Here is a 25,492-nt window from a genome sequence, read left to right on the forward strand (position 1 = left end):
CTGCAGGTGAGGACTTTTTTGTAATAACCTGGATTTTTAACCTCCACATGTAGGTTTTTCCAAGCAGTTTTAATTAAAAATCTCAGAAAAATTGAATTGGAGTATCAGTTTTCATGAAACACGTAAATATTTTACTCATTTGGCTCCAAAATGTTATCAGAATTGAATCAGGCAAAGGACGATTGCGAGTTAAAATGTTCTTATAGCAGCTCCAAATTTTGGATGAAAGGAAAAAATAAAATATGTGGAAAAAATGAGCCTGGCACAATCACGGCTAATTTGGCCGTTTTCAAAACGTCTCTGAAAATGAGGAAATGTTTCTCTGCTCTTGTTTACAGAAAAGCTGAATCTAAATCAGTTTTGAAGTCCGTCAGCTGCTTCAATCCTGGAACCGTTTCACAAACATAAAAAGAAATTCTGTCAGGTGTCAGGGAAGCATTTTTTAGTTAAAAACTTGTTGAGCTTCGGGATTTTAATCATGTAAAATATCAGTAATACGTCAAAATGCATCCGTTTATGTTGGTGTGAATCTGTTTGTAGCCAATTACAGCAAACCTGGTGGCATTAAACAGCAGAAAGCAATCTTCCTCCTTAGTTTGCATGGAGATTGAATTTTGAAATCTGCTGCCGTCTCTCTGAGAAACATAAACCGACGGTGCAGAAAGAGAGAGAGGAGCCACCATTAAAACCAGTTCAGACCCACTTCCTCCCAAAGCCCCTCCATGTTTCTCTATCCAGTAATTTAGGATCAGACCCAACATTTGCTTGTGAAAGAGGAACAAAGATGCTCTTTTAAAGTATAATTTTAGTAAACGGATAATCTATCGATTATTCTGATGATTAATTAAGTAATCGAGTAAAAAATATGATAAAGGGATATTAGTAAATCTCTTTATCAGCCCAAATTCCCGTATCTGTGCGTCCCTAACATTTACAATAGTTCGCTTTTTAAGTCAACCTGGGAAAAAATCTGAAATTATCAGATTTTAACAGAAGGCATAATTTACTGGAGCTTCGAGGCGGATCAGTTTAATAATCCAGGTCCGTCGCTGCTGTCGGCAGATGTTGCCTGTGCGTCAGATTTATGGGCGTACCAGAAACAAGCAAATGCAAAAGTTCTGTTTGGAACAGAAAAGAAATAAAAACCTGATCAATTGTGTAAAAATCTGTGCGACTACGAAACTGAAATGAACGCAACAAAAGAATTGCAAAGTTGGGATCGGCACGCTGACCATTGTTGAACGCAGCCTTGTGAAGGTAGAAGAAACAGTGGATAAGATCAGGTTCAGACACGAGTATTGACCGATCATCGATGACGGAACGATCAGTCAGTGCATACCTAAAAATGACCCTGTAGGGGACAAAGCTCTAACACCGTGCACAATGCCAAATAGTTGAGTCCACCAGACTAAAGCAACCCAAACATTTCATATTTTGTGCCTCAAAACTTGATGTATGTTTTCAATTATTGCCCAGCACTTGAGCGCAGCCTCCACATTGATCTCCAGCAAGCGCCCAGCAGCAGCTGCCTCCCAGCTCTCCCACCATGAGAGCCACAGCCCAGCGTCCAGGGCCAGCCGCTCGCTCTAATGCGTCTGATTCCAGACCGCTGTGACCCACAGTGATGGAGAGCACCCCCGGTCCGCCTGACACTAACAACGTTAACAGGGACGGCGGCTCAGTCTGCAGCTCTCACTGCATCTTTGCTTCACACAATCATCGCCGTTTTCCTTTCAAACCAGGGAGAGAATCATCCTGAGGGGCCTGGGGAAGTTAACGGCCTCCCCGCTCCGTCAGCGCCGCAGCTTATTGCCCGACACCACAATGTTTTCAGCGGCTGTTTTCCTCTCAGTCACCTCCCCACTTACCGCCTCTCCATTTGAACTGCCAGGCAGTTTGCTCTCAGTCGCTACTGTTCACCTCATAACAGCAGATGGAGCTGAAATTCAAACGTCGTGAGGTGGAGAAAAGATTATCCAGGTGATTTTGGGTCGTCTGTCATTTTCCTTTAAAGTTGTTGGCTAGAAGAAAATCTGGTGCATTTATGTTCATTTTCAAAAGAGTCGGATGTTGCGGTGGATATATTCCATAGAGAATCGATTTTAGTCTGCTTACTTTTTTATAAAATTATATTTTGATATTTTTATTAAAGAAAAGACACCTAAGCTCCCCTAAAACAAACATATTTAGATATAAACTGATGGAACCTTACTGAATTGTTTTAAGTACATTTTATATTTGTTTACAATTTTTAATTTAAACAGAATCTTTAGAACATTTGGTTTCTGAATTTAAAATAGTTTCTGAATTGAATCATAGGGGAAAATGATTGAATTCAAAGGAAATTGAATCATTCCTATGAATCATTCAATAAATAGGAATGGTGAATCATTCCTATGAATTGAATGATTCATAGGAATGATTCATGAAGCAACAGATTTTAGAGTCTGGAAAAAAATTGACGCTCCAGAGACTGAAAGATTCACGTCTTTAATTGTTACAGCATTTTTAAAAGAGTTATGGCCAATAATCTGTGTTGGATTGTGCAGCAATCTGGATTGTACAAACTCTTTAATTTATTTATATAAGCAGACATAAATATGTAAATGTTTTAGCATAAATGCATTCATAATGAGCGGTGTCAGTGCAGAGAAGCTGCTGTTTGCTTTGGAGCACACTGTAAAGACCAGATCCTTTCTGACAAGGGCGTTGTGAATTGGAAAAGAGGTTCAGTCCTTTATTTAATCAGAGTTTTCTGAAACACCAGAGTGTGAAAATGTCATTTCACTTCTTCATTCAGAGAACAAATTGACGGCCTAAAAACTGCTTTAAAGAAATGCAGAAAAAGAAATGCAGACATTAACAACAGCTGCAATACTCTTATTATCATCATAATAAAACTCGGATGGAAAAAAATATATATATATTTGTGTTCATTTCAGAAAGAAAAAGAACGTGTTTATATATCTATATATATATATATAAAACAAAAGACGTGTTGCAATTCACAACACGTCTTTTGAAAGCACTTTATAGAAAAAGTCAATTCAAGGCAGTCGCTAGCCATTTACCTAGCCGGGGTTGCTAGGTAACCGACAGTGTTTGCTGATTTGTGATGTTACATTCCCGAGGTTTTAAAAACTGCTCATTTTCTATGGAGCCATTTTGGGGCCATAGATTTTGTTCAGAAGAAAAACAAATGGAAGCTGAAAACTAGTTCTGAAACTGAAGAAGAAAAAGATTTGAGGGTTGGGCCTGATTGCAGACGCGACGTTTCTTTCAGTCGGGAACGGGAACGTTTCCCGTCAGGTCGGGTCTCGGCGCTCCCCGCAGTCCGGCGCGACGCCTTGATTCATAACCCTCATCAGTAAACAAGGCCTGATGACTCAGCGGGAGGAAAAGCACATTCCTGTCACAATCTGAAAGTCAATGAGCTTTTACAGAGCTTTTTCTCCCGACCATCGGAACCAGCTCACCGGGACCGTTTCTCATGAGTCGTTCAGAACTTCTTCTTTTAATGGGATCACACCGATCCTCCATCCAGCTTCCCATCTGATCCCTTCTTTATCTCCAAACTGGTCTGAGCAGTGGCGGTGGTCTGATGCGTTGAAAACATGCTACACCGGAGCGCAGCCTGAATACTGATCCATTACACCTGAAGGCAATCCTGCAATTTTAAATTTTGCTTCAGGCGCAGTTCTAAGAGGCAGCACGGCCGTCCCTGGCTCCTGTTTGGATATCCTGATTGGCTTTATAAAACAGCATAAACTATAATATTCCAAGAACTAACAAGTGTGAATTTGTCATTAGCTGTGAACATGATTTTCCCTGAAGGAAGACGGCTTTTAAATCATGTAGAGCCGCTGCGCCCCCAGGGAAGATATTAACAACAGCTGCATTACTCTTATTATCATCATAAGAAAACTCGGATGGAAAAGAAATTATATTTCTGTTCATTTCAGAGAGAAAAAAAAACATGTTTTTAAAACCTTTCCAGTTAGAGGAAATCGTTTAAAAGAAGCGTAAAGTTCCCATCTGGATGTTAAAAGAAACAGAAGATTCATTTATTTGCCTAATTCTGGATTCCCAGATAGTTTGGAAAAGTCTGGAATTACTTTTTATTCTTCAGATCTGATGTTTCCTTCTAGTTTATGAAACAAAATGTTAACAAAGCTCATGCAGAGATTTATGTTAAATTTCAAGCTTTGTCTCAGATTTACCACAGCACATCTTGATTTTAATATTTGACCCAACGATACTTTGGTTTTAAGTTTAGAAATGCAGTTTTACCAGCTGTTTGGAGTCTAAACTCTTTATAAATCAGGTTTAACTGATCATTTTGATTTTTAAACCGCGTCTAAAATGTCAAACCATCCGCTGAAGCTGTTAGTTTTGACATAAAAGTGAAATTATGCTGCATCAAGCTCTGAAATGCCAGTTTTAACGTTGTCTTGTTTCATTATAGTTGGGCTTAAGATCTAATTAGTACTCTAACAGGTTCGAGCTTAATACTCAAAAGTACAGAAAGTTATAAATAAAAGACAGATAGACCATTGTATAAATTTAAAACATTTAGAGATTTTGTTTTGGAAAATGTTGTCAATAATTTTGTTAATAATAACAAAAAGGTTCTGTTCATGTCTAATGTCTCTGACCAAACGTTTTCATGCATTAATGTTTGTGTCTTACAGAAAAAAGAAACATTTACATTGACTGGCCACAATCCTTGGATTTAGCCCCAGATGTGCCTCCATTTTTACTCAGTTGTTCTTCAGAAGCCATAACATCCTCATTCTGGCTCTTAACAAATTACTTAAAGTAACGTTGGTGCATGTAACTTTTATTCTTGCTTTCAGACGATGTAATCTTGTGTGTTTAAGCCCAATGGAGACGGGCAGAACTCCCAGAGAAAACCAGATCTAGACCTGGGATTTATACCTTCAGATAACAGTGCTGTTTGCTCAAATTATTTAAAACTGAAGCACAAAAATAGTTTTATTAACTAGAAGAGCAGCTTTTTCAGTCTGTTGTTGTTTCGACTGAAAGACGCATCGTGAACCAAGGCCTCTGAACATCAGTGCGCTTTTGTAAACACACAAAAACAGGTCATTTTACCTTTTTTTGTCTCGATCTTTTGACAAAAAGCTACTCAGTGTGGAAAGAGAAGCCATTAGCCCGTTCTGCTGGGTGCCTTTTTATTTCTTTACTCAGGTAGAAAATAGCAGAGCAGCTATTAGTTAGCGAGTGCAGTTCTGTTCATATATATTTATGTGCAAGTTTATTTAGTTAATATCAATAATATGGAGGTCATTGTATTCATTTTAATGCAGAAATATATTAAAATATTCAAATTAATTTTGTATTATAGTGAATAAATCAACGTTTTTGCACATATTCTACAATTCTGGCTAAAACATTTACCTTTGGCCTTCAGCATAACATTAAAGAGAGCTGAAATAATCGTTTATTCCACAGACGATGATCCTGAGATCTTCATAAAACAGTCATGATGAATTTATGATCCAGAAACTGCTGGTCTTAAGTTAATTATTCTATTCAGGAAGGTTTTGCGCACATCTGAGCTAACTTCTCTCTTCGTTATGTAAGAAAAATGAAACAGAGTTCATCTGATCAACTAGATCCTGACTTCTCTTTTCTAAACATTTGACACACCAAGTCATGCACTCAACTAGACCTTAATGTTAAGAAAACAATCTTAAAATAGAGCTTTTTGCAGTGTGAGTGTACCATGTTTGCAATATTCACTTCGTAGCTCAGTGGGGTGATGACCCACCCACCTTCTGCAAATCACACAAAATGTCACGCAGGCATGGAAAAAGAGCTCACGCTGGTCTGGGTTTGCTTTTAAAACATGCAGAGTTTATTTTACTGCTGTACAGAAATATTACTGCGGCTATGAAACCAGTTGGAGATGAGAGCCGGCTTAATTATCTGCAGTGTGTTGGTGTGAATTAACCTTTATGCTGTTGTCTGCAGCCTTGCATGGAAAGAAAATAAACAACAAAGTTCTCAACTTCTTTCCCTCAGATAAAACAAAAAACTATTTCTGGTTTTATTACAATGAACTTTTTGCAACTTTTATTACTAAAACAGAATAAATTGAGGATTTATATAGTTTGATGCAATTGCTGTTGTTAAAAAGTATGAGAAGTGGAACACTGGGCTTATCCAATGAAATCCCTCAGTCCTCCTTGGCCCCGCCCCTCTCCACCAAGGTTATAAATAGAGTCATTTCAGCTAACGGTTAGCTGCTAACCGGAAACTGAGAGAAGTGAGCGGATCTGAGTCGGGGCGCGCCAGAAAAACTACAACTAAAGCTAAAAAGTGCGTAAGCCCATTCAGAAAAATGTGCCAAACTAACCGATATGTTAATTACCACACAGTAACGTCACGGAGGGTATTATTACTGTAAAGGCGGGGAGGGAGAGAAGCTAACAGGAGGGGGTAAAGCAAGTAGCATGAGCGGGGAAGGCGGGTAGGTGGAGGGGGAATATTTACGGGAAAATACTAATACAGCGGCGGGAGAGGAAGGTGAAGTACAGTAGTTTCCCGGAATAAACGGGAGACTTGACAGGTATAGGGATAACACAGGAATGATGACGGCCCGTGAAATTAATAATGAACAAGATTTGGGATGTTTGTAGTAATAAAAATAATTGTAAATTTTAATAAGTAAAGAACAACAAATATAACAGTTAGAAAACAGCTACTGATACCATTTAAAAATGACATCTTTAGTAAATACTATCTGGAGGAGTTGTATCCAAAATGTGGAAATATTCAACATAGAAAATGATTGCAAGAATGTTTGGGTTGTGTAGTTAAATTTGTTAGTAATTACTTCAAGTGAACTTATTGCACCACACCTCTGTTAAGATATCCATGCTTTATGTTAAATTAGTCTGTATACGTACATATGTATGGTAAACTTATTGTCAGTAAACTGGTTTCATAGAGTTAAGAATAAATCGTGTATTTTATGTCATTTTCTTGTACTGGTGGGGTTTGTAATTGAAAGAAAAAAAACAATGGCCGGTGAAATGTCTGAATGGCCGGTAAAAAAATTCTCCACCGGCTATTGTGGCTGGTGGAGAATCTTTTAATTTCCGCTCCTGTTTAAAACATAAAACTAATCAATAATGATTGATATATATATAACGGTAATAACGTGATATGTTTTTCAGCCACACTGTCCAGACGTAGCTTGGTGAGCCGTCCATTCATCTACCATGCAAAACTAAATACATTTCAGAAATTCAGCCGAATTTCTCCCAAATTTCAGGAAGGAAGTGAGCTGAGAGATTACTTTAAAGTATTCGTGGAGGGTATAGAAGGTGGGTTTTCACTGTTACATGTTTAAAACTTTCAGGTAAAATGAATTAAAGTATGGAGCACACATGGTATCAAGATGTATTCTGAAGCAAAAGAGAGCTTGTTTTCACTGTAATCCATCATGCTTACAGTGCATAATGCCTCCATAGTCATATGAATACACAATATTAGGGGTTAATGCGATTTAAACTCAGTGATATTAGATTTCCGGAGCATTTGTTTTTGACACTCCTGCATTAGCTTCATTTTTCACCCTCTAACTGCTAAAGCCAACAGTTTTTCCATCTCATTGACTTTCCTCTCCTCCTGTCTCTGTCCCTACACATTTCCTCTCCTCACCTTCTTATAACACCTTATTTCATTAAAGTGTGGACTAGCTTTCCTCCTTATCAACAGCCACAAATTACTTTATTTTTTTTTTTCTCCTCAGTCCATTCCCAGGCAATCAGAGCTGCATGGGAGGTCTCTAAGCAAGCAGCACCGCCGGCTGCTTCATATCAATGCAGCCCAGACACTTGGATGGGGAAAATGTCACTTTGATACCTCCCACTGGTCACTGTCAGGGTGGGGAGTCTAACCCGGCTAATGAAGTAAAAAGGAAAAAGCTGTGAGGGGAAAATGGTCTCCAGTCAGAATGTTTTGTTCAACGCTGCTTAAAGCTGCTCGTTTCATTTTCCTCGCTTTTAATTTTCATCTTCTGTTTCCATGCAGTCATTTGATTATGTTTATACCTGTTTTTCCCTTCTAAAGAGAAACAAGCCTACAGGTGTAGTTATTCACAAGGGCGGCTCAGTTTGTTATTCAACATACAGTGGATCTAAACGGGGAACATGTCCGCCGTAAATCAACAGGTTTTTGTGACAAATAAGACCAAGGTGAGTCTTTTTAAAACTTATTCCACCTTAAATGAGACAAAATGTACCAAAATTAAATTAAATTAAATTAATTGAATTAATTTTTTAATTGAATTAAAAAATACTTAATTTATCCTAAAAGAAAATCAAATTTGTTCAACTCAAATGTGGGCCAGAATGATCTCCAGTAGCAGTCAGTCTCTGAAGAGGCCTCTGACTGAAGACTGTTAGGGTTTATTTACCGCAGTGGATCCCGTTCAGGGCCTTCTGATCCACTGTGACCTCCCTGGAAAATCCAGCTACACTGCAAACACACAAAATCTCACCAAGTCATTTTGTCTGGTTTTCAGTACAGGTATTTTAGTGCACTGGAAATATGACAAGATTAACTAATAAGTAACTTTTTAGCAATAAGTAAGAGCTTGTTTGAAGTAAATAATTTCTTAATATTGATTTAAAAAGTACTGATTCCAATGCCAAATGTTTTCACTTATCACAAGCCATTTTTCCCATTTTATTCTAAAGCAGTTTTGAGGCACGGTGGCAAAACCTTAAACTGCTGCTGTGCAACTTACTCTACTGGTTGTTGCTAGGTAACCACAGTTGGGAGTTAGTTCATTCCACACACTTTGCATAGCTAGCTGTGAGGGGTTGAGTGGCTAAAGCCTTCTTCTGCCTACATCTCCCAGAATGCTGTGCAGTTCTGGATCTGAGTTCAGTGAATGTTTGATATACTGTATACATATATACTATTGGAAGTACTATATGTATTATCTGTTGGTATTGATTGTGTCATACATATTATTGATTTGTTGTCCAGCTCTGCCTCCTAGCAGACATGTTTGTTTTTAAGCTGGATAAACTTCCAGTTCAAAGGTTTTAATGTCACAAAAACCTGAGATGTTGATGGATGTGTGCAGATCCTCTGTATGTTTGACTGTTATATTTTGTAACTTGCGTGGTGTGGTGATGTGACACCTCAGATGCTCGCCTGCCGGGCGAGATGCTGAGCTGCAGTACTTCACCCCCCTCCACCCTCTCACTCACAGCGCCACAGGCTGAGCCGCTGCACCTACATCAGCTGCAGACAGCATCGCCTCGCTCGGACTTTATCTTTGTGGCTGTTATTTTCATCTGTTCCCCTCCTCTCCTCCCCGTCCAACCCTGTGTTTGACATGTATCTGTCCTCTCATCCAGATGCTCCCACCACCACCCCTAAACCCACCACAGCCACCATCACTACCACCTCCACCATCACCACCTCCACCCCGAACCCTGCAGCCAGTCAAGGTACTGTATCACCCTGTGCTTTTATGTTTCCCTGCTCTGGATTTACCATTTCCTTCTGGGTTTTTTTAATTTTTTTCATTGCACTGTGGCACTTAGGCCTGACTGGTTAGCAGTATCAGGTCATAACGGACGACAGGGAATTAGGGCCAGGCCAAGAAAATAAAAATTTATATATATATATATATATATATATATATATATATATATATATATATATATATATATATATATATATATATATATATATATATATATATATATATATATATATATATATATATATGAGAATAAAGTTGAACAATAATAAAGTCTTAATTTTACTGAAATAAAGTCAAAATAATATGGAAATAGTCATTTGCAAGAATAAAATAAAAAAAAGAATTCACCCAAAGTGGGTGGAGCCAATATAATCAAAGGGGCCAAGTGTGGGGAAAGCACTGTAGCTAATTTATCCACTTTGTTTAACATCTTTTCAGACCTCGTTTATTTTCAGCATTCAGGATTTTTGTTTGGCCATGAAAATCAAAAATACCAACATAACACTGTTAAAGTTGAAAATAAATAAAACTAACATATTTAAATAATAATTTGTTTTCACAGCAGGAGGGCTAGTTGCAGGTAAAAAAGAGAAATTGAATTCTTTTGCACATATTTGTGTCCATACTTTGATTCTGTGGTATTTTAATTAAGGATATCACAGTGTAAGGATGCGCAGTGTCGGCCATATTCAGAGGCAGACTTCTCAAAGTTCTGATCACTTAACTAACTTCCTATTTCTGGTCTTTAACAGAAAATCTAAATTAGGCTCACATTATTTAACAGAAATGGAGAGAGTTCAGGAAAAGTAATTAGAGACTGATACCAAGGCTAGGATCAGCTTCCATTTATCAGAAAAACTTGCTAATTTAAAGATCACTGAAACACTTTCTTCACACAAAATAAGTGAAATCAAACTAATTATTAACTTGCTAATATTGTTCCTCTTTATTCAGTTTTTGCTCACTTTGCATTGATGGAAGTTGAAAATGTAGGAAAATTGTTATTCTGAAGTTCTTTAAGCAGATATATGTCCACACACACATAACCCAGGGTCAGGTAAGCGGAGTATTGATGCCTGATGCTGACCTGGAAAGGTGGAAGCCAGACTTCTGATCAAAAGTTTTAGTTTCATGTTGTACATACTTACATAACACCTGGTGAAACAAAAAAAAAAAAAAACTCAAAATGCGGCACAATTTCTGCTCCAGGCCTGTTTTGGTTTCATGGCATGGTCACCGTCGAAGACGTCAACATTCTTCATAATGGCTATAAAAATCTTAAATATGGAGAGAAGAATCGGTTTTGCTGGCGTTTGGACGATCATTGAGCCAGTCATAAATGATGAGTAATTACAGCGCTCCGAGGCTCAGAGTGACGTCGCCCCCTCATGTTTTTCACATTTTCTAAATGCATCTGTGTAAGGATGTGGGTGAGCGAGGAAATGAGAGGACCAAGACTTTTGTCTTGTTGCTCATTGTGTCAGAATAAACTGGTGCTTTTAGGATGCACAAAAAATGCCCTGTCATTCATTTATAATGCAAATATATGTTGTTTTTTTCAGGCCACCAATATTTACACATAAAACACAACTGAGAAGGTTAAATGCTTCAAATGCTCGTTAACATGCACTTTGTTCAGGAAACTGCATTAAGTGCAGTGGATCTGATTCTGTAAAAGTTTCCTATTGAGGACATTTTGCTCTCCAGTTATTTGGCAGCAAAATGTCGCTGCTTGTTGCTGGAGTATGCAGAGAAAATATAGAAAAAATATGAGTGTGACGACATTTGAATAACAAAACAAGTGAACTGTTACTGGTGCAGATAAATTATAAATAAAAATTACATTAAAATGAATAATTAAAAATTAATCAGTTGATTAATTATTAATAAATTAATTATTTATTTGATCAAAATGATCAAGTGTTCACTAAAGGAATGCTGTTACATTTAAAGCAATAAAATGTTGATTTTGCTGTTTTAAAAGAAATTTCTTATTTATTCGTGTCTTTTAATTTATTTCTAATGTATAAAAAATGCTGAACTAGTTAAATAAAAAATCTTATCTAATTAATCAATTAATCATCAGAATTGTTGTTAAAGGTGGAATACTTTTGTTACATTTTAGGCAATAAACTGTTGATTTTACTTATTTTAAAAGGAAACTACTTGTTATTGTTTATTTGCATCATTCAGTTTATTTCTTATCTTAAATGGGCTCAAGTGCTCAAATTAAAAATCTTATCCAGTTAATCGATTAATTGGCAGAAAAAATCGATAGAAGTTAATAAAAGTATCAGTAGCTGCAGCCATAGTGAGAATATATGTTTGTTTTTTTTCAAGCTTGGATCAAGAAACAACAGAAACTCAAACAATGTTTCAAATAAATCAATAAAGGTCAGTAGCTGCAGCCATAGTGAGAATATATGTTTGTTTTTTTTCAAGCTTGGATCAAGAAACAACAGAAACTCAAACAATGTTTCAAATAAATCAATAAAGGTCCAGATTAATGCGACATTAATGCCCTCAGTGGGGATGTGCGACCTGCTCAAACTGTACATTTTCCTGAAGAAAATGTTGGGTCAAACTTAGTGCTGGATTTAAAAAACAGAAAAGTGATGAGAGCAAACCAACAAATGAACATAAGCAGTCAGAAATTAGGCCTCTCTTAAAAAAAAAAAAAAAAAAAGCAGATTTTTTTAGCGGCAGAACCCGGGGGGACGAGGCGAGTTTAAACCTCCAAAGGGTGGCAGATAGAAAACATCGACTCTAAATCAGCCTGAGCTCCAATCAGCTGGTCTGACGGACGCTCATTGGTCCAACATCCATCCATCCATCTGGTCCAACATTCATCCAACATTCATCCATCCATCCATTGGTCCAACATTCATCCATCCATCCATTGGTCCAACATTCATCCATCCATCCATTGGTCCAACATTCATCCATCCATCCATTGGTCCAACATTCATCATCCATGCAGGTTGCTGTGCAGATCGAGAGTCTGCGCTGGCGACTGGCTGATTAGAAATATCTGAATTATTAATGCCGAGTTCCCCGTAGGGCCGCACCTTTTCATCGCCCGTCGCCAACAATAACACTTCCTGCTGGAAACAGGAAGTAGATGCGTTTCAGTTACAGATCTGTGTTCAGTTTACGAAACTGAGCAAATCAGCATGGCAACTTAAGTCTGGCCTTCTATTAATCTGTTGGTCTATCCATCCACCCATTGGTCCAACATTCATCCATCCATCCATTGGTCCAACATTCATCCATCCATCCATTGGTCCAACATTCATCCATCCATCGGTCCAACATTCATCCATCCATCCATTGGTCCAACATTCACCCATCCATCCATTGGTTCAACATTCATCCATCCATTGGTCCAACATCCAACATTCACCCATCCATCCATTGGTTCAACATTCATCCTTCCATTGGTCTAACATCCACCTATCCATTGGTCCAACATCCATCCATCCATTGGTCCAACATCCGTCAATCCATCCATCCATCCATCCATTGGTCCAACATTCATCCATCCATTGGTCCAACATTCATCCATCTATCCATTGGTCCAACATCCATCCATCTATCCATTGGTCCAACATCCATCAATCCATCCATTGGTCCAACATCCATCAATCCATTGGTCCAACATTCATCCATCTATCCATTGGTCCAACATTCATCCATCTATCCATTGGTCCAACATCCATCCATCTATCCATTGGTCCAACATCCATCCATCTATCCATTGGTCCAACATCCATCAATCCATCCATCCATCCTTCCATTGGTCTAACATCCACCTATCCATTGGTCCAACATCCATCCATTCATTGGTCCAACATCCGTCAATACATCCATCCATCGGTCCAACATCCATCCATCCATCCATCGGTCCAACATCCGTCAATCCATCCATTGGTCCAAAATCCATCCATCCATTGGTCCAACATCCATTCATCGATCTATTGGCCCATCCATCCATCCATCTACTCATTAAGCCTTTCACCCATACATTCATCCATCCATCGATTCTTGTGTCCATTTTTTTAGGTTTCACATTTTTTCCCTGACTACTGTAGAAACAAATTCAGTAAATTCATAATAAATTTTGTTTCTGCTTCAAAAGCTAAAACTTGAGTTATGCAGATAGAAGTTTGATTCCGAAAGATCTGGAGTGTTCTTGGTGTTCAAACCTTAGTTCACCACCAGGTTTACACAGAAATGACCAACTCGATTCATATGGAGAAGCTCTGAAGTGTTTTTATTAGAATAGCCTTCAAATAAATAAATTTTCAAAGCACTCACATGATCTCACACTGGAAATAGTTTTTAATTACAAATATTTTTAGACATTAATGTTAGAAAGTACTTTATAAACTGTGAAGACGTCACCGGAACGTGAATTGTTGGACGTATAATTCTCTGTTTGAAGCTGTTTTCTAGTTGAACGCTGAATGTTTCCACCCAGATTGTGAGGAAACTCCAGCAGTAAAGCCTCCGCCGTGTTTTCATTGATAATCCCTGGAGATGCAGAGAATCTGGCAGGTTATTTCAGCCTCCCTGAGAGCCGGACTTCTCCTGATAAAGCCAACCTCACATCTGCACTGCCAATATTTTCATCCTGAAATGACAAACTGAAGCTTTCCGCCAGATGCCTTCTCTTCTCTTACTGCTTTCTCTCAGATGGAAAATTTCTAAATATCTGCTAACCTAAAACTCCTTGCGCTTCAGTGAGAGCAAATTGCTGTAATCGCCACTAAATAAGATTCTGTTCAGCTGCAACTGCAGGACTTGTCAATAATTTCTTCTCACATTTGCTGTGATTTTTCCATTTTTCTACTTGTCACAACATCTTCAGGAGTTGTAGTTCCTCTCCTTTTATGTCCACAGCTTCTTTTCACGTATTCTATTCTAACTAAGTTTTTTTTTCTGGCAGTGTAGAACCAAAGGTTTTCTTTGAAAAGCTTCCTTATTGTGCGACTCCCTCTCTGGGGCAGCAGCTATTATATTAGCAGAAGTCAGGGCTACAGAGGTCTTTGGAGGAATCCAAACTGACTCTGAAATTGGTGAAAAAGTGCAGCTTTTTGTTGAAAAACGACCCACCCTCCCACCTATTCTCTCCCCTCGACCATCAAAACAATATGACTAATAATCCCCCAAGTCAGCACAGTGCGATGAACAATTGTGCTTAATCCATGAATGGCCAAAACAAAAGAATAATAAATGCGCATGCGGTGAAAAGACAACAATCAGGCAGCAGGCTAGCTTTAATTGATGAAAGTCCATAAATGGTGCTGACAAGCAATTAATTTAACCCACAGCATAAACAGGACAATAATACAGTGAAGGGAAGGGAAGAGAAACAAAAATTCATTATGTTTGTCAGCATCTTAAATTACACAAACACCATCTGGTGAAGTGATTTAGGAATTTTATGAATTTAGATTTGCTTCACCTCACTTTACCCGCGGTTTCGTCCCGACTTTCCTCGTTTTTAGTCCTCTGTTTTAAAATTGGATCCAGGCGGAAATCAATAGTAACACAATAAACGCAGTCATGGGACATGCAGCCCTCGGAGAGCATCAGTGAAATTATAATGGCTGAAAGCACTTAGTCTGGAGTCCAGCACATCTTCTTAATGTACAGATGGACGACTGAAACCTCCAGAAATCAATAAAAAGCATAAAAACGGGCCTGAACATCAACTGAAAACATCCAATTTCATTCAAATTCAGAAATACTTTATGGATCCCAAAGGGTAATTAAACAACAATTAAATAAAACATATATGATGTTGTATTCTCAAGCAGATAATAAATTAAGTAAAGACTTAAAAGCTGAGCAAATCAAAATGGATAAATAAATGTAACTAGCATAATTGAGCATAACGATAACCACTCGCTGGCAGCAAAGCTGATTACGCATTTTTCACTACGTGAAGAAAATAACCTGCAACAATAGTGAAGTGAATTGCAAAAATAAATTTTGTTTGTAATATGTAGAACTAAATGGGGGACAAAAAGTTTTTTGCCACTTAAACCTGTCAGAATATCAGCTTTAAATTATGCTAACTCCCACCTGCATGAGGTGGGAGTTAGCATCTTACTTATACTTTCAACCTGACCTCATGTCAAGTTACAGTCTGTGATTGATGTGGCTAGTAACACAAAATCAAATTTGCTGCAAATATCGCAGGATTCCTTGAAAATAAATCCAAATCAGTCATTTTGTTCTAAAAAAAGAAAATCCAAAATGTATAAAATTCACACAGATTATAACAAGCCCCTGGTTTCATGAAGACAGGCAGGAAGCAGGTTTTCCTGTTACCGTGCATCATAAATATCTGTGTGATATTTACACTTGTGATATCAACGCTTTCATATTAATTATGTTGACATTCTATGCAACAGAACAGGATCCTTGACGAGTGTTTACCTCAGTGAGCTCGTTAGCTGCAGCCTTGAAAGGCAAAGAGGAATTTTCTATTTAAAGATTCTGCCGTTGTGGTTTGTTGATCACACTTTAGCAAACGCTGTACACCTGTTGTTCTCACTGTACGCTATAATCATATTAAACCACCACAACTGACAAACTGCAGATCATTTACAGAGGACAGGAAACGTGCTTATCTGCCAGGTTTTCTGGAAAATGTGTCCTTATTTTGATCATTTCAAAGCATGTTATGTGATGTGCTGGGGGTCTTTTAGTTCAACTGAAACAAACACTAATCAATAAAAATGTGAAAGTAAAACACGGCGTCCACCTTTAAGCTTAGCTGAAGTCTTGCAATGGTTGAAAATCGAAGGGAGTATTTAAACTTTTCAATTGATGTGTTAAATTTGGGTCAAAGTTAACACATCAAACACTCTGCTTTGAATTACATCACAGAAATATCTGAAGAAATCAGCCAATCAGGAGCAGACTTCTTGATCATAGATCTCACCGTTTCTCTTTACATTATGGTAGAACGCTCTGTAAAATATGGATAGAGTTACTCAGAACTAATATTCTTCAAAGAATACCTAAGGTATTATAGGTATTATAGAAATTTATAATTATCTTAAGAACTTTTGCTAGGAGAAGATTTTTCTATTATCCTGAACACTTTTAAAAGTGGAAACGCCACTTTTTCTTTTTTGTTGCTGTTGGAGAAATGTTGAACTCATCCATTTGCATTTCCTGGGGCCTGAGCCCCCTTGTCCTTTAAACCTAGTGACGCTCCTGTGGCTGATGATACTAAGTATACAGCAAAACATTATTATTATGAGAAGCTTGAGGAAGGAGACCAGAATATTTGATTATCAGAACAGATTTAAAGAAAGTAGTAAAATATTCTCTCTATATTTTCAGATTTTGCAAAAAGAGATATAATTAAGTTTATTTTACTTGGCCTAAAACGGGATAAGTTTAGACTGACAGGCAGTGAGAAGTCAAAATGGATAACAAAATAAATGTAAAACAATTTTTGTGCTGATAATATTATAATCCGTCTGCCTTCAAATAGTTGGTTTTTCATATTTGGTATGAAAAACAGTTGGTGAGTGTTTTTCTTTCCTTTTCTCTTCTCGTCTCCATGTCATTTCTTTTCGCCTCCTGCCAAGTGTTTTGTTGTATTTTGTTATTCTTTCTGCTTGATTCAGATGATAACTCGTTAAAAGCATAACCAGGCATGAGCTTTGTAAATTATCTACGGCGCAGAGGGTTTGTGTTTTTATTTCACACCATTTATATACCATTTACAAACCCTTTGACTGTACTTTAGTGCTTTTATCGTCAACGCTGTTCGCATTATCTCTACAAAACATCAAAGCTCTGTTAATGTCTGCATTCCTGTTTCCTGCTGAAGAAGAAATGAAAGCATAAAAAGGAGAGGAGGTGGAGGAGTTTTTATTGTTGAATTAATAGAAGAAATCATCTAACAAACATGGATGTTTGTGGGAATTTTCAGTAAAAAGAACCTTTTTATTTCTCCAGAAAAAGAAAAAACATAAATAAATTCAGCTGCACACAGTAAGACAACCTTTTAACATTATTAAATTGGCTACAACTTTATTGCTAGAGATGAATAGAGACATCGGAAATGCGATTAGCAATGTCGGCCAAGCTAGCATCTAGAGCGTTGTTAGCTAGCAGCTAACACTGTTAGCAGCTGCAGCTAACAGTGTTAGCTGTATTAATTCAACATAAATTAATTCAAGATAAATCTACACATGTATAAACATATGACCTTTTAACAGTGCAAACTTGTGTGCAACTATTTCAAGAGATAAATTCAGGCATCAACTAGCAACTAAGCTAACAGCTGGAGAGTTGTTAACTAACTGCTAACACCGTTATTAGTTACAGCTAACTGTTCATCGTGTTAGCTGTTTTATTTCAATATAGATTATTTTCACTTCTTAATTTATAATATGATGAAGAAATCTGAATTTCACAATTTCAAGTAAAAAAAAACTGACTGAGTTTCAGGAAGACAGGAAATGGTTGGAGGACGATGTAGCAGCACGTTTTGTTTAGTGACTTATTGTGTGATCAAACATAGTTAGATGTGATTTTAATTGAGTTTCTTATTTAAAACAGCACAATTACAAAATTGAGTTTTTCCAACAAACGCAAAAAACTTGACAAAGTTTTGGTCACGTTTGTAATGGAAACGCAGCTACTGTTAAATCAGCAGTCGTCTTCATGATTATTCATGTTTTGGGGAAGCCAGAGTACTTGGAGAAAACCATGTTCACTGAAAAAATAAACTTTTTCAGTGACATAACTGTTTACTCTGGGGGGGAAAACCTCGGTGTTTACCTTTGGTTTGTTGATGGACTTTCTGAAAATGCCTGGAAAACACCAGGTTTTCACCGGAGCAACCAATAAATCCTGTAATTACTGTTTCTGAGCTGCTGTTGATCAAACAGAAAACTCTGCATCACCTCCAGTATCATCTGACATTGCTCTCTATGTAAATGTTAATAGATTCAGGGAGTGTAAAGGTGAACTCTGCCTCTGCTGCAGCACCACCAACTGGGACTTGTCTCAGTTTCACTGACAAAATCTTCCTTAAAGGCAAACCAGTCGATGCAACTGGTTTCACGTGTTGCAGCTGGGTCTTACTGGTTTATGGCAGCCTCTTTTGTCTCAAAGCGTCACTCGTTTTGGAAATTAGAAATCAATAGTAACAGTTTTAAACTAATAAACTGAATAAATTTAAAGTGCATATGAATGATCTTTTAATGATTTCGCATAACAACTTTGATATATCTTGCAAGACATGCAATAAATGTTGGTGAAATGAGCTGTAAAAATTATTCTTTTTTCTACTTTCATCGCAAACTTTAGCTGCAGATAGAAAATTAAATAATGTAATTATTTCCATCTGAACAACAAGGTTTTGTTTTAAAATCTATTTCTCCTCTGAAGCAAATTATTAGTTTCATCTTGTTGTTATTAAATTCAAATTAACAGTAATAATTTGGGTTATCTTATTTTATAAGAGAAAAAATGGGGTTCAAAGTCATATTTTCACGCAGTTATTCTTTCATTTTGTGAATGTCAGTTTCAACCTAATTATTTAGTTAACAAGCTAATTATTTAACAAAATTTATTTTTTATCATCTATGCTCCAACTTTGTCCCCCCCTGGTGGCCAACCAGGGGACAGCAGCCCCCACTTTGAAAAGCACTAAAGTTGAATAAAGTGGTTTTCAGAGATTTAGTAGATTTTTGACTCAGCTCCGCCGCAACAATTTTCCTCACAAACGACGGACCATTGAAAGGGAAATAAACATTCTTTACTGGAAAGAAATAGATGTAAACAACAAAACTTTTATTTAAAGGTTTAATAAATTCATTTGTGAAGTTATTAGGAGAGTTTTAAAGAGCTAAATGTAGCCGTGAGGATCGGGAAAGTGTTTAAGGGGAACTTTTGCAAACTAGTTAAAAGTTTCCTTCTATTTATTCTTATTATTTTCTTTTTTTTCCAGCCATTTTTCTTATCATTCTTGCCTTAAAGCTGCAGTATGTAACTTTCATGAAGAATTTGTTTTTAAATAGTTATGAGACACCTCCTCCAACTCTTTCCTGAGCTACTATTGGTGTCTGAGGTAATACACCAAAAACAAACAATTAGAGATAGGAGGAGGGTCTTAGCGCTGTCAATCATCCTCATGCACTCGCTGCTAAATGTGCGAATGACAAGAAACAACTTACAGGAAAACTCTTTATCTGCTGTTTATTGTTGGTAGACACGCTAACTACCTTTAGCATTCAGGACAGGCTCTTCTGTGGGGAGGTACTGGAGCGTACACAGGGGTGATTGACAGCGTTAAGACCCGCCTCCTTGCTCTGATTGGTTGTTTCTAGTTAACACAGGGTGAAGGCAGAGGTGCTCAGTTTTTTTCACAGATTATCTGTCACACATCAAACTGTGACTATATGAAAGTTATGTATGTAAACAACTTATTTTTTGTAAAACTTTCATACTTCAGCTTTATCACCGTTTTCTAAACCAGGCTTGTTTCCTGTGAACCGTGCGGCCATCAGACGGAGTGAAGTGGATCTTTATGTTTTAATGAAAGCAGCGGGTCGGTATCTCATCTCAGCAGCTTCAGACCTTTTGTTTGAACTTTTCCTGTCAGTGATAACTGGACGTTGGGAAGTAGTTAAATGTTTCCGGGCGGTTTGGGTCTGTGCACATGAAAACGGTCGGCTGCGTATCTTCCTCACCGTCTGCAGTGGGAAGTGTATTTGTGTTGGTGTTTATCTCTGCGCTGCCGCCGGCTCCCTTTGATTTCCCTTAAGTCTTATGTCTTTTGTCATGTTCTGGTCTGCTGAATGCTTGCTTATGGGTGTTGTTTGTTTTCTCCTCCCCCCCGTTTCTTCTTTATTTGCATGTTGTTCCTCCTGTTCCTCCACACCTCCCTGTCCTCCCCCCTGTGTGCTCAGACACTGTGCCCAGCGCTGAACCTGCAGCTCATGGTTGGTATCTTTTACTTTCCTCTTTATGTCTCTGTTTCTGTGCATTTGTGTTTGCACCGCCGCTTGGCTTTTTAAATGTCAACCGCTTGCTGTCAGTATTTCATCGATTGCACTGATCAGTCTTTTGGGGCGCCAGTTTTATTTTTCTTGAGTTTATTCTGTCAGAATAAGTTACCACGGCTGCAATAAGTCTAATCTTTCTAGCTGGAAACACTTGGAGAATAATTTCACCTACTAACCAATGACAGTTTTTCCCTAAAGGTAATAAAAGCCACTCTGAGGACAGGACTGATTATATCAGCCACTGCAGATAGTTTTGTGTGGAGGCAAAAATAGACCTCATTTACTTGTTTTCATGCGTTTGACTGAAGCTGATACACATCATTTTCTAATTTCATCTAATTTGCATCGCTTTCCTATTATTTTTTTTGTGTGTGTTCTTCTCTTTTTTTTTTTGGGCTGCCTTTTCATAATTTGTGCAAGCAAATTCACGGTCACGAGCTTTCTGTTAATCAATGTGCTCATTTTGCTCCTTTGGAAATTTAAACCCAACTTTGCTCGCTTGGTTTAATGACCAAATTAGTGAACTGCAGAGCTAAAATGAGCCATGGGCCCCGAAATCATCTTCTGTTTGTTGCAATTTAGCTGCATGATTTCATTTTGCTCTATGACTTATTTGAGGCTTTGTGCAGGTCAACAAGCTAATGAAATTACGTGCAGAGATGGTACTTTACTCTGGTTGTGATCCAGACTTCCTGCAACTTCCTCAAACATCTTCATGATGTCATTATTTAGGATCCCCTCAGATTTTAATTGTCATGTTTAAACACATTTTTCTGCTTCCAGAGAACCAGATAAGGGTTAAAATCAGTCAGAAAGTGGATTGTCTGATTGTTCTGAGCATGCCACCAGGAAATCAATCACTGGGAGCCATAATTGCAATAGTAAGCCATGTACACTGGTCTGGATTGGATACTCATGGAAGTGAGACTCCTAAACACACTCCAACCACCAAACTAATCAAAGCAGAAAACTGCAACCAAACCAAAGGGATTGCACCCACACTTTGCTCTGCTGGTTGCTGGCTGCAGTGTAAAATATAACCTCAGGTATCATGTATGTTGACAAGATAAGAAGTGTATTATAAGCACCAGGTCTATTCTCCCGATAGTCTGGTTGACTTGGTTCTACTGGAACCAACACTTCATCAACCGCTCCATCTCCATCTTCTCTTTCTCTCTGCTCTGAGTCAAACCAACCAAACCCTTGAAGCAACCTGTTCCCCTCCTCGCCTGTGGGGGCGCTGCACCAAGAACCACTGAAGGAAATGACACAAAAACCTCTGAAGACACTGAGAGCAACTTCCTTTAAAAAACGCAAACAGAAGTAGAATCCTGTCAGATTTTAGTTTTAGTTGGAGGATTTTTCTTTTGTCTTTGGCTAAACACCATGGGCTCTCCTGCTAGCATGAGGCTAGCATAATTTTTTGGGGTTGTATTTACCCAGAATTTCTTGTTTTCTGCTTTTGAAGCTGTCTCCGGTCCACTTGGCGTTCTCATGTGCATTCAAACTGAACCAGAGTTCACTTCAACCGAACTGAGGGCGAGGTTTGTAGACGGACCAGAGTTTGATTAGCATTCACACCTCACCAAACGAACTGGACTTTCTAGATCAGGGGTGTCAAACTCCAGTCCTTAAGGGCCGCTGTCCTGCAACTTTTAGCTGTGCCTCTGCTGCACCACCTGAATAGAATAATTAGGTCATTAGCAAGGTTCTGGAGAACTGATCTTCACAAGGAGGAGGTAATTAAGCCATTTCACTCCAGTGTTTTGTACCTGTGACACATCTAAGAACTGCAGGACAGCGGCCCTCGAGGACTGGAGTTTAGCACCTGTGTTCTAGACAAACGGACTGGAGTCAGAATAAAGAGAGGTGGTGTGTGCCTGAGGATGTGAGAGGCTTTAGCTTCACAGAACTTTCTACAAATGAAGCAAAAACTTTCTGAAACCATGAGACCAAAGAAGAAATGCTTGACCAGAATGGAGGAAACCAAACAAGCAGGTCGGGACAAACACACCATGCTAACCGTGGCTAGTTGGTGATTTTGGGTCGTTTTTGGACCTGGACTCTTTGCAGTCATTGAATCGAGCACAAACGCCTCTGCAACTCAAAGTATTATAGATTAAAGCTGTAAAATTGGATAAGAAACCAGAACAAAGGTTCAAGAGTCGAGGTGAGGCAATGGTCCAGTCAAAGTCCAGACCCTCAGACATTCCAAAATGTAGCTTTTCTCCACTTCTAGATCTCAGATTTAATCACCAAATCAGGAGATAATTGAATTAGTTTGCAGCATAAATGCTAACATAAAGCAGGGAATGATCAGAAAGATTTGCTTCTATTATAGTTTCATACAGCTGACTCCTGATTTCTCCCTGAATTAATCACCTCCATCTCCACCAGTTAGCTGAAGCTTCCTGCCTGCTACTGACAAGAAAAACTCGTCTTCAAGAGAAAGCAGATGCTTTGTTTGAGTTTTTATTTATTTTTTGCAGGATGTTTTGTGGGCATTGATGAGTTTTTGAATGGTTTCCCCAGATGTTCTGTCTCAGCCCATAATCATTTTTTAAATGTTAGTAATTAGCCGCGGCGCTGCGTCGTGAGTATGAAATCTGAATTTCTCTCTTTTTCTTGATATTTTTGGCCCAAATGTGGTAAACAGAGGCTCCGTGCCAAGATGGAGTGGATCATCCTGTTAAGAAACATTTCATCTTAATATCCATTATTCATCTGTTTCAGTTTGCTCCCTGTGCAAATGTTTTAAATCACCTTTCATGTCTTCGTGCTCCACTGCCAGGCAGCTTGGCTTTCTTTGTGATATTCTAAAGCGGTTTTGATCAATAGGGGAATATAAATAAATGCCTGATTGCAGAGAATGTTTCTGTGTTCACATACAAAGGATTTGGAGCGCTTATGTAACCGCTGGAAGTGACTTTTGAGGTTTAATGAGGATTGCTCCTGGCTTTGGTTCAGGCTCAAAATCCTGCTAAAGTATTTCTGCCTCTTAAAGTTTAACACGTTTTTCAAATTGCAGCCTCAACAATGTATTATGTTTTATTGGGATTTTATGTGATACAACAGGAAAAGCATGGGAAATGATGCATGGTTCATTTTTAATAACTATGTTACTGATAAATGAATCCCAGAGACAAACTTGAATTTAGGTCATTATGTTTATTCGTCTATTTAAAGATTCCCATTGAAGATTCTTCCAAAAATATTACACTAAAGTCAAACTTTCTTAAATCAGAACACAAAATTCAAATCCACCGCCTCAACAATTTATAGACATTACAAAAAAAGGCATCACACCTTTAAACACAAACAAAAAGCTCAAAATTTCAGCAATTTCAAATATATATTATAAACAGACAGCAGTGATCCTCACTTTAAATAAAAATTCACCCATTCCATCAATTCAGTACTATTTCATTATCTGTTATGGGTTTTTTAAGGCTACTTTAAAAATTACATGATCAGGAGTTAATGAAATATGTTCTGTAATGTAAGTGTTGAGCAAAAAACAAAACCATGCAGACAGTAGTTGTTAAAAAATTAGTCAAAATCAGTGCAAATACACTGCAAAAATAAAATCTTACCAAGAATTTTTACTAGTTTCTAGTGCAACTATTTTAGTTTATTTTATTTCAAGTATTCTAACTTGCACATAGATTTTCAGCAAGAAATAAGAGCTTTTCTTTTAAGTCAATTTATTAATATTGCTAATGAGTATCAGTTCCACTGGCAGCTTATTTCACTTATATGAATATTTAAAACCTCATGTTGAAATTTAAATAATCTACCAATTGAATAAGTACTTTTTTATCAATATTGAGAAATTAACTCAAAAAAAGCTATCATTTCTTGCCAAAAAAGTTACTTTTGGGTTAAATTACTTTTATTTCAAGTGTACTAAGATATTTGCATGAGAGTCTAGACCAAAAGTACTGGTTAAGATTTTGTGTTTTTCTGCATGTGTGTTCTGCTTGGATTGTTCCTGACATAAATCAACCCCTTAGAGTTAGCAGCTGAAAGTCTAAAATGCTACGTGATGCTAAGGAAAACAATAAGAGGAATATTTATTATTATTAAAACAATGCGAGGATCGATTCGCTCCGACAGCGGCGGAGACGCGGCTCCATTAATATGGAAACACGCCGGCTGAAAGTTGGTGGTGGGTTCAGGTGTTGGTTACCTGTAATTAATTTATGCCACCGTTTATAATCTGGCGCTGAGGTGTGAGCGAGCTGTTAGCGGGAGAATGTGGCGGCTGGCAAAGCGTGAACTGTGAAAAGCCCGTTGTTGTTTCCTAATGCGGCGATGAGCCGCAGAACAAAAGCTGCAAACACAAACAGAGCTAACGCGGGTCTGCTGTTATTCAGATCACCGTCTGGTTTCCAGAAACAAACTGAAACCAGTGAACATCACGTCGTTTACTGGTTCCTCCGTCAAACCCTGTAAAACTGAGAGGAGCTCAGAACCGACAAAAGAAAGTCCTAAATACAAAAATATTACTGGTTATATGTCTAGAGATTTTCTGCAAAAATGTCTCTATTGTTCCTCCAAGTAATCAGAATAAATGTACAAATAATTTTAATTTTAAGCCTCTTCTGCCAAACAATTCAGAAAAAAATCTAGAGAATGCGATAATAAGAAAATAAATAAGAATAGACAAGAAATAAAACAAAATCTTATTCTGATTTGAGTTTAAAATCTTTCCATTTGTCTGTTATGGCTAAATAAATTAACAATAATTTATTTAGCCAAAAATTTTTTATTAATTAATAAAATTAATTAGTCCCTACAGCTTTTCACAAAATTCAGACAAAGTCAACAGATTGCAAAGTTATTCAGTCACTAATCTGATAAATAAAGAAGATGTTTCTCTCTTACCATCAGCTTTGCTCTGATGTCATTA

At 37.7% G+C, this 25,492-nt stretch overlaps 1 protein-coding gene across 11 annotated transcripts in view; it reads left to right on the forward strand.

The window, feature by feature from the left end:
• The window catches only part of cadm1a (cell adhesion molecule 1a), a 376,486-nt gene that overhangs the window by 325,550 nt on the left and 25,444 nt on the right, over positions 1 to 25,492 (forward strand). For 6 of the 11 annotated variants that reach the window (XM_044141659.1, XM_044141660.1, XM_044141668.1 and 3 more), the window contains 2 exons: positions 9,405 to 9,497; positions 20,485 to 20,517. The exons of 2 other annotated variants lie outside the window; for them this stretch is intronic. In XM_044141659.1, the coding sequence (XP_043997594.1) occupies positions 9,405 to 9,497; positions 20,485 to 20,517 (126 nt within the window). Of the gene's footprint in view, positions 1 to 7,205; positions 7,440 to 9,404; positions 9,498 to 20,484; positions 20,518 to 25,492 lie in introns of those variants that run through there. 3 more of the 11 variants (XM_044141661.1, XM_044141663.1, XM_044141666.1) reach the window with 3 other exon arrangements.

The sequence above is a fragment of the Gambusia affinis genome, linkage group LG15, assembly GCF_019740435.1.
Source record: "Gambusia affinis linkage group LG15, SWU_Gaff_1.0, whole genome shotgun sequence".
Lineage (NCBI taxonomy): Eukaryota > Metazoa > Chordata > Actinopteri > Cyprinodontiformes > Poeciliidae > Gambusia > Gambusia affinis.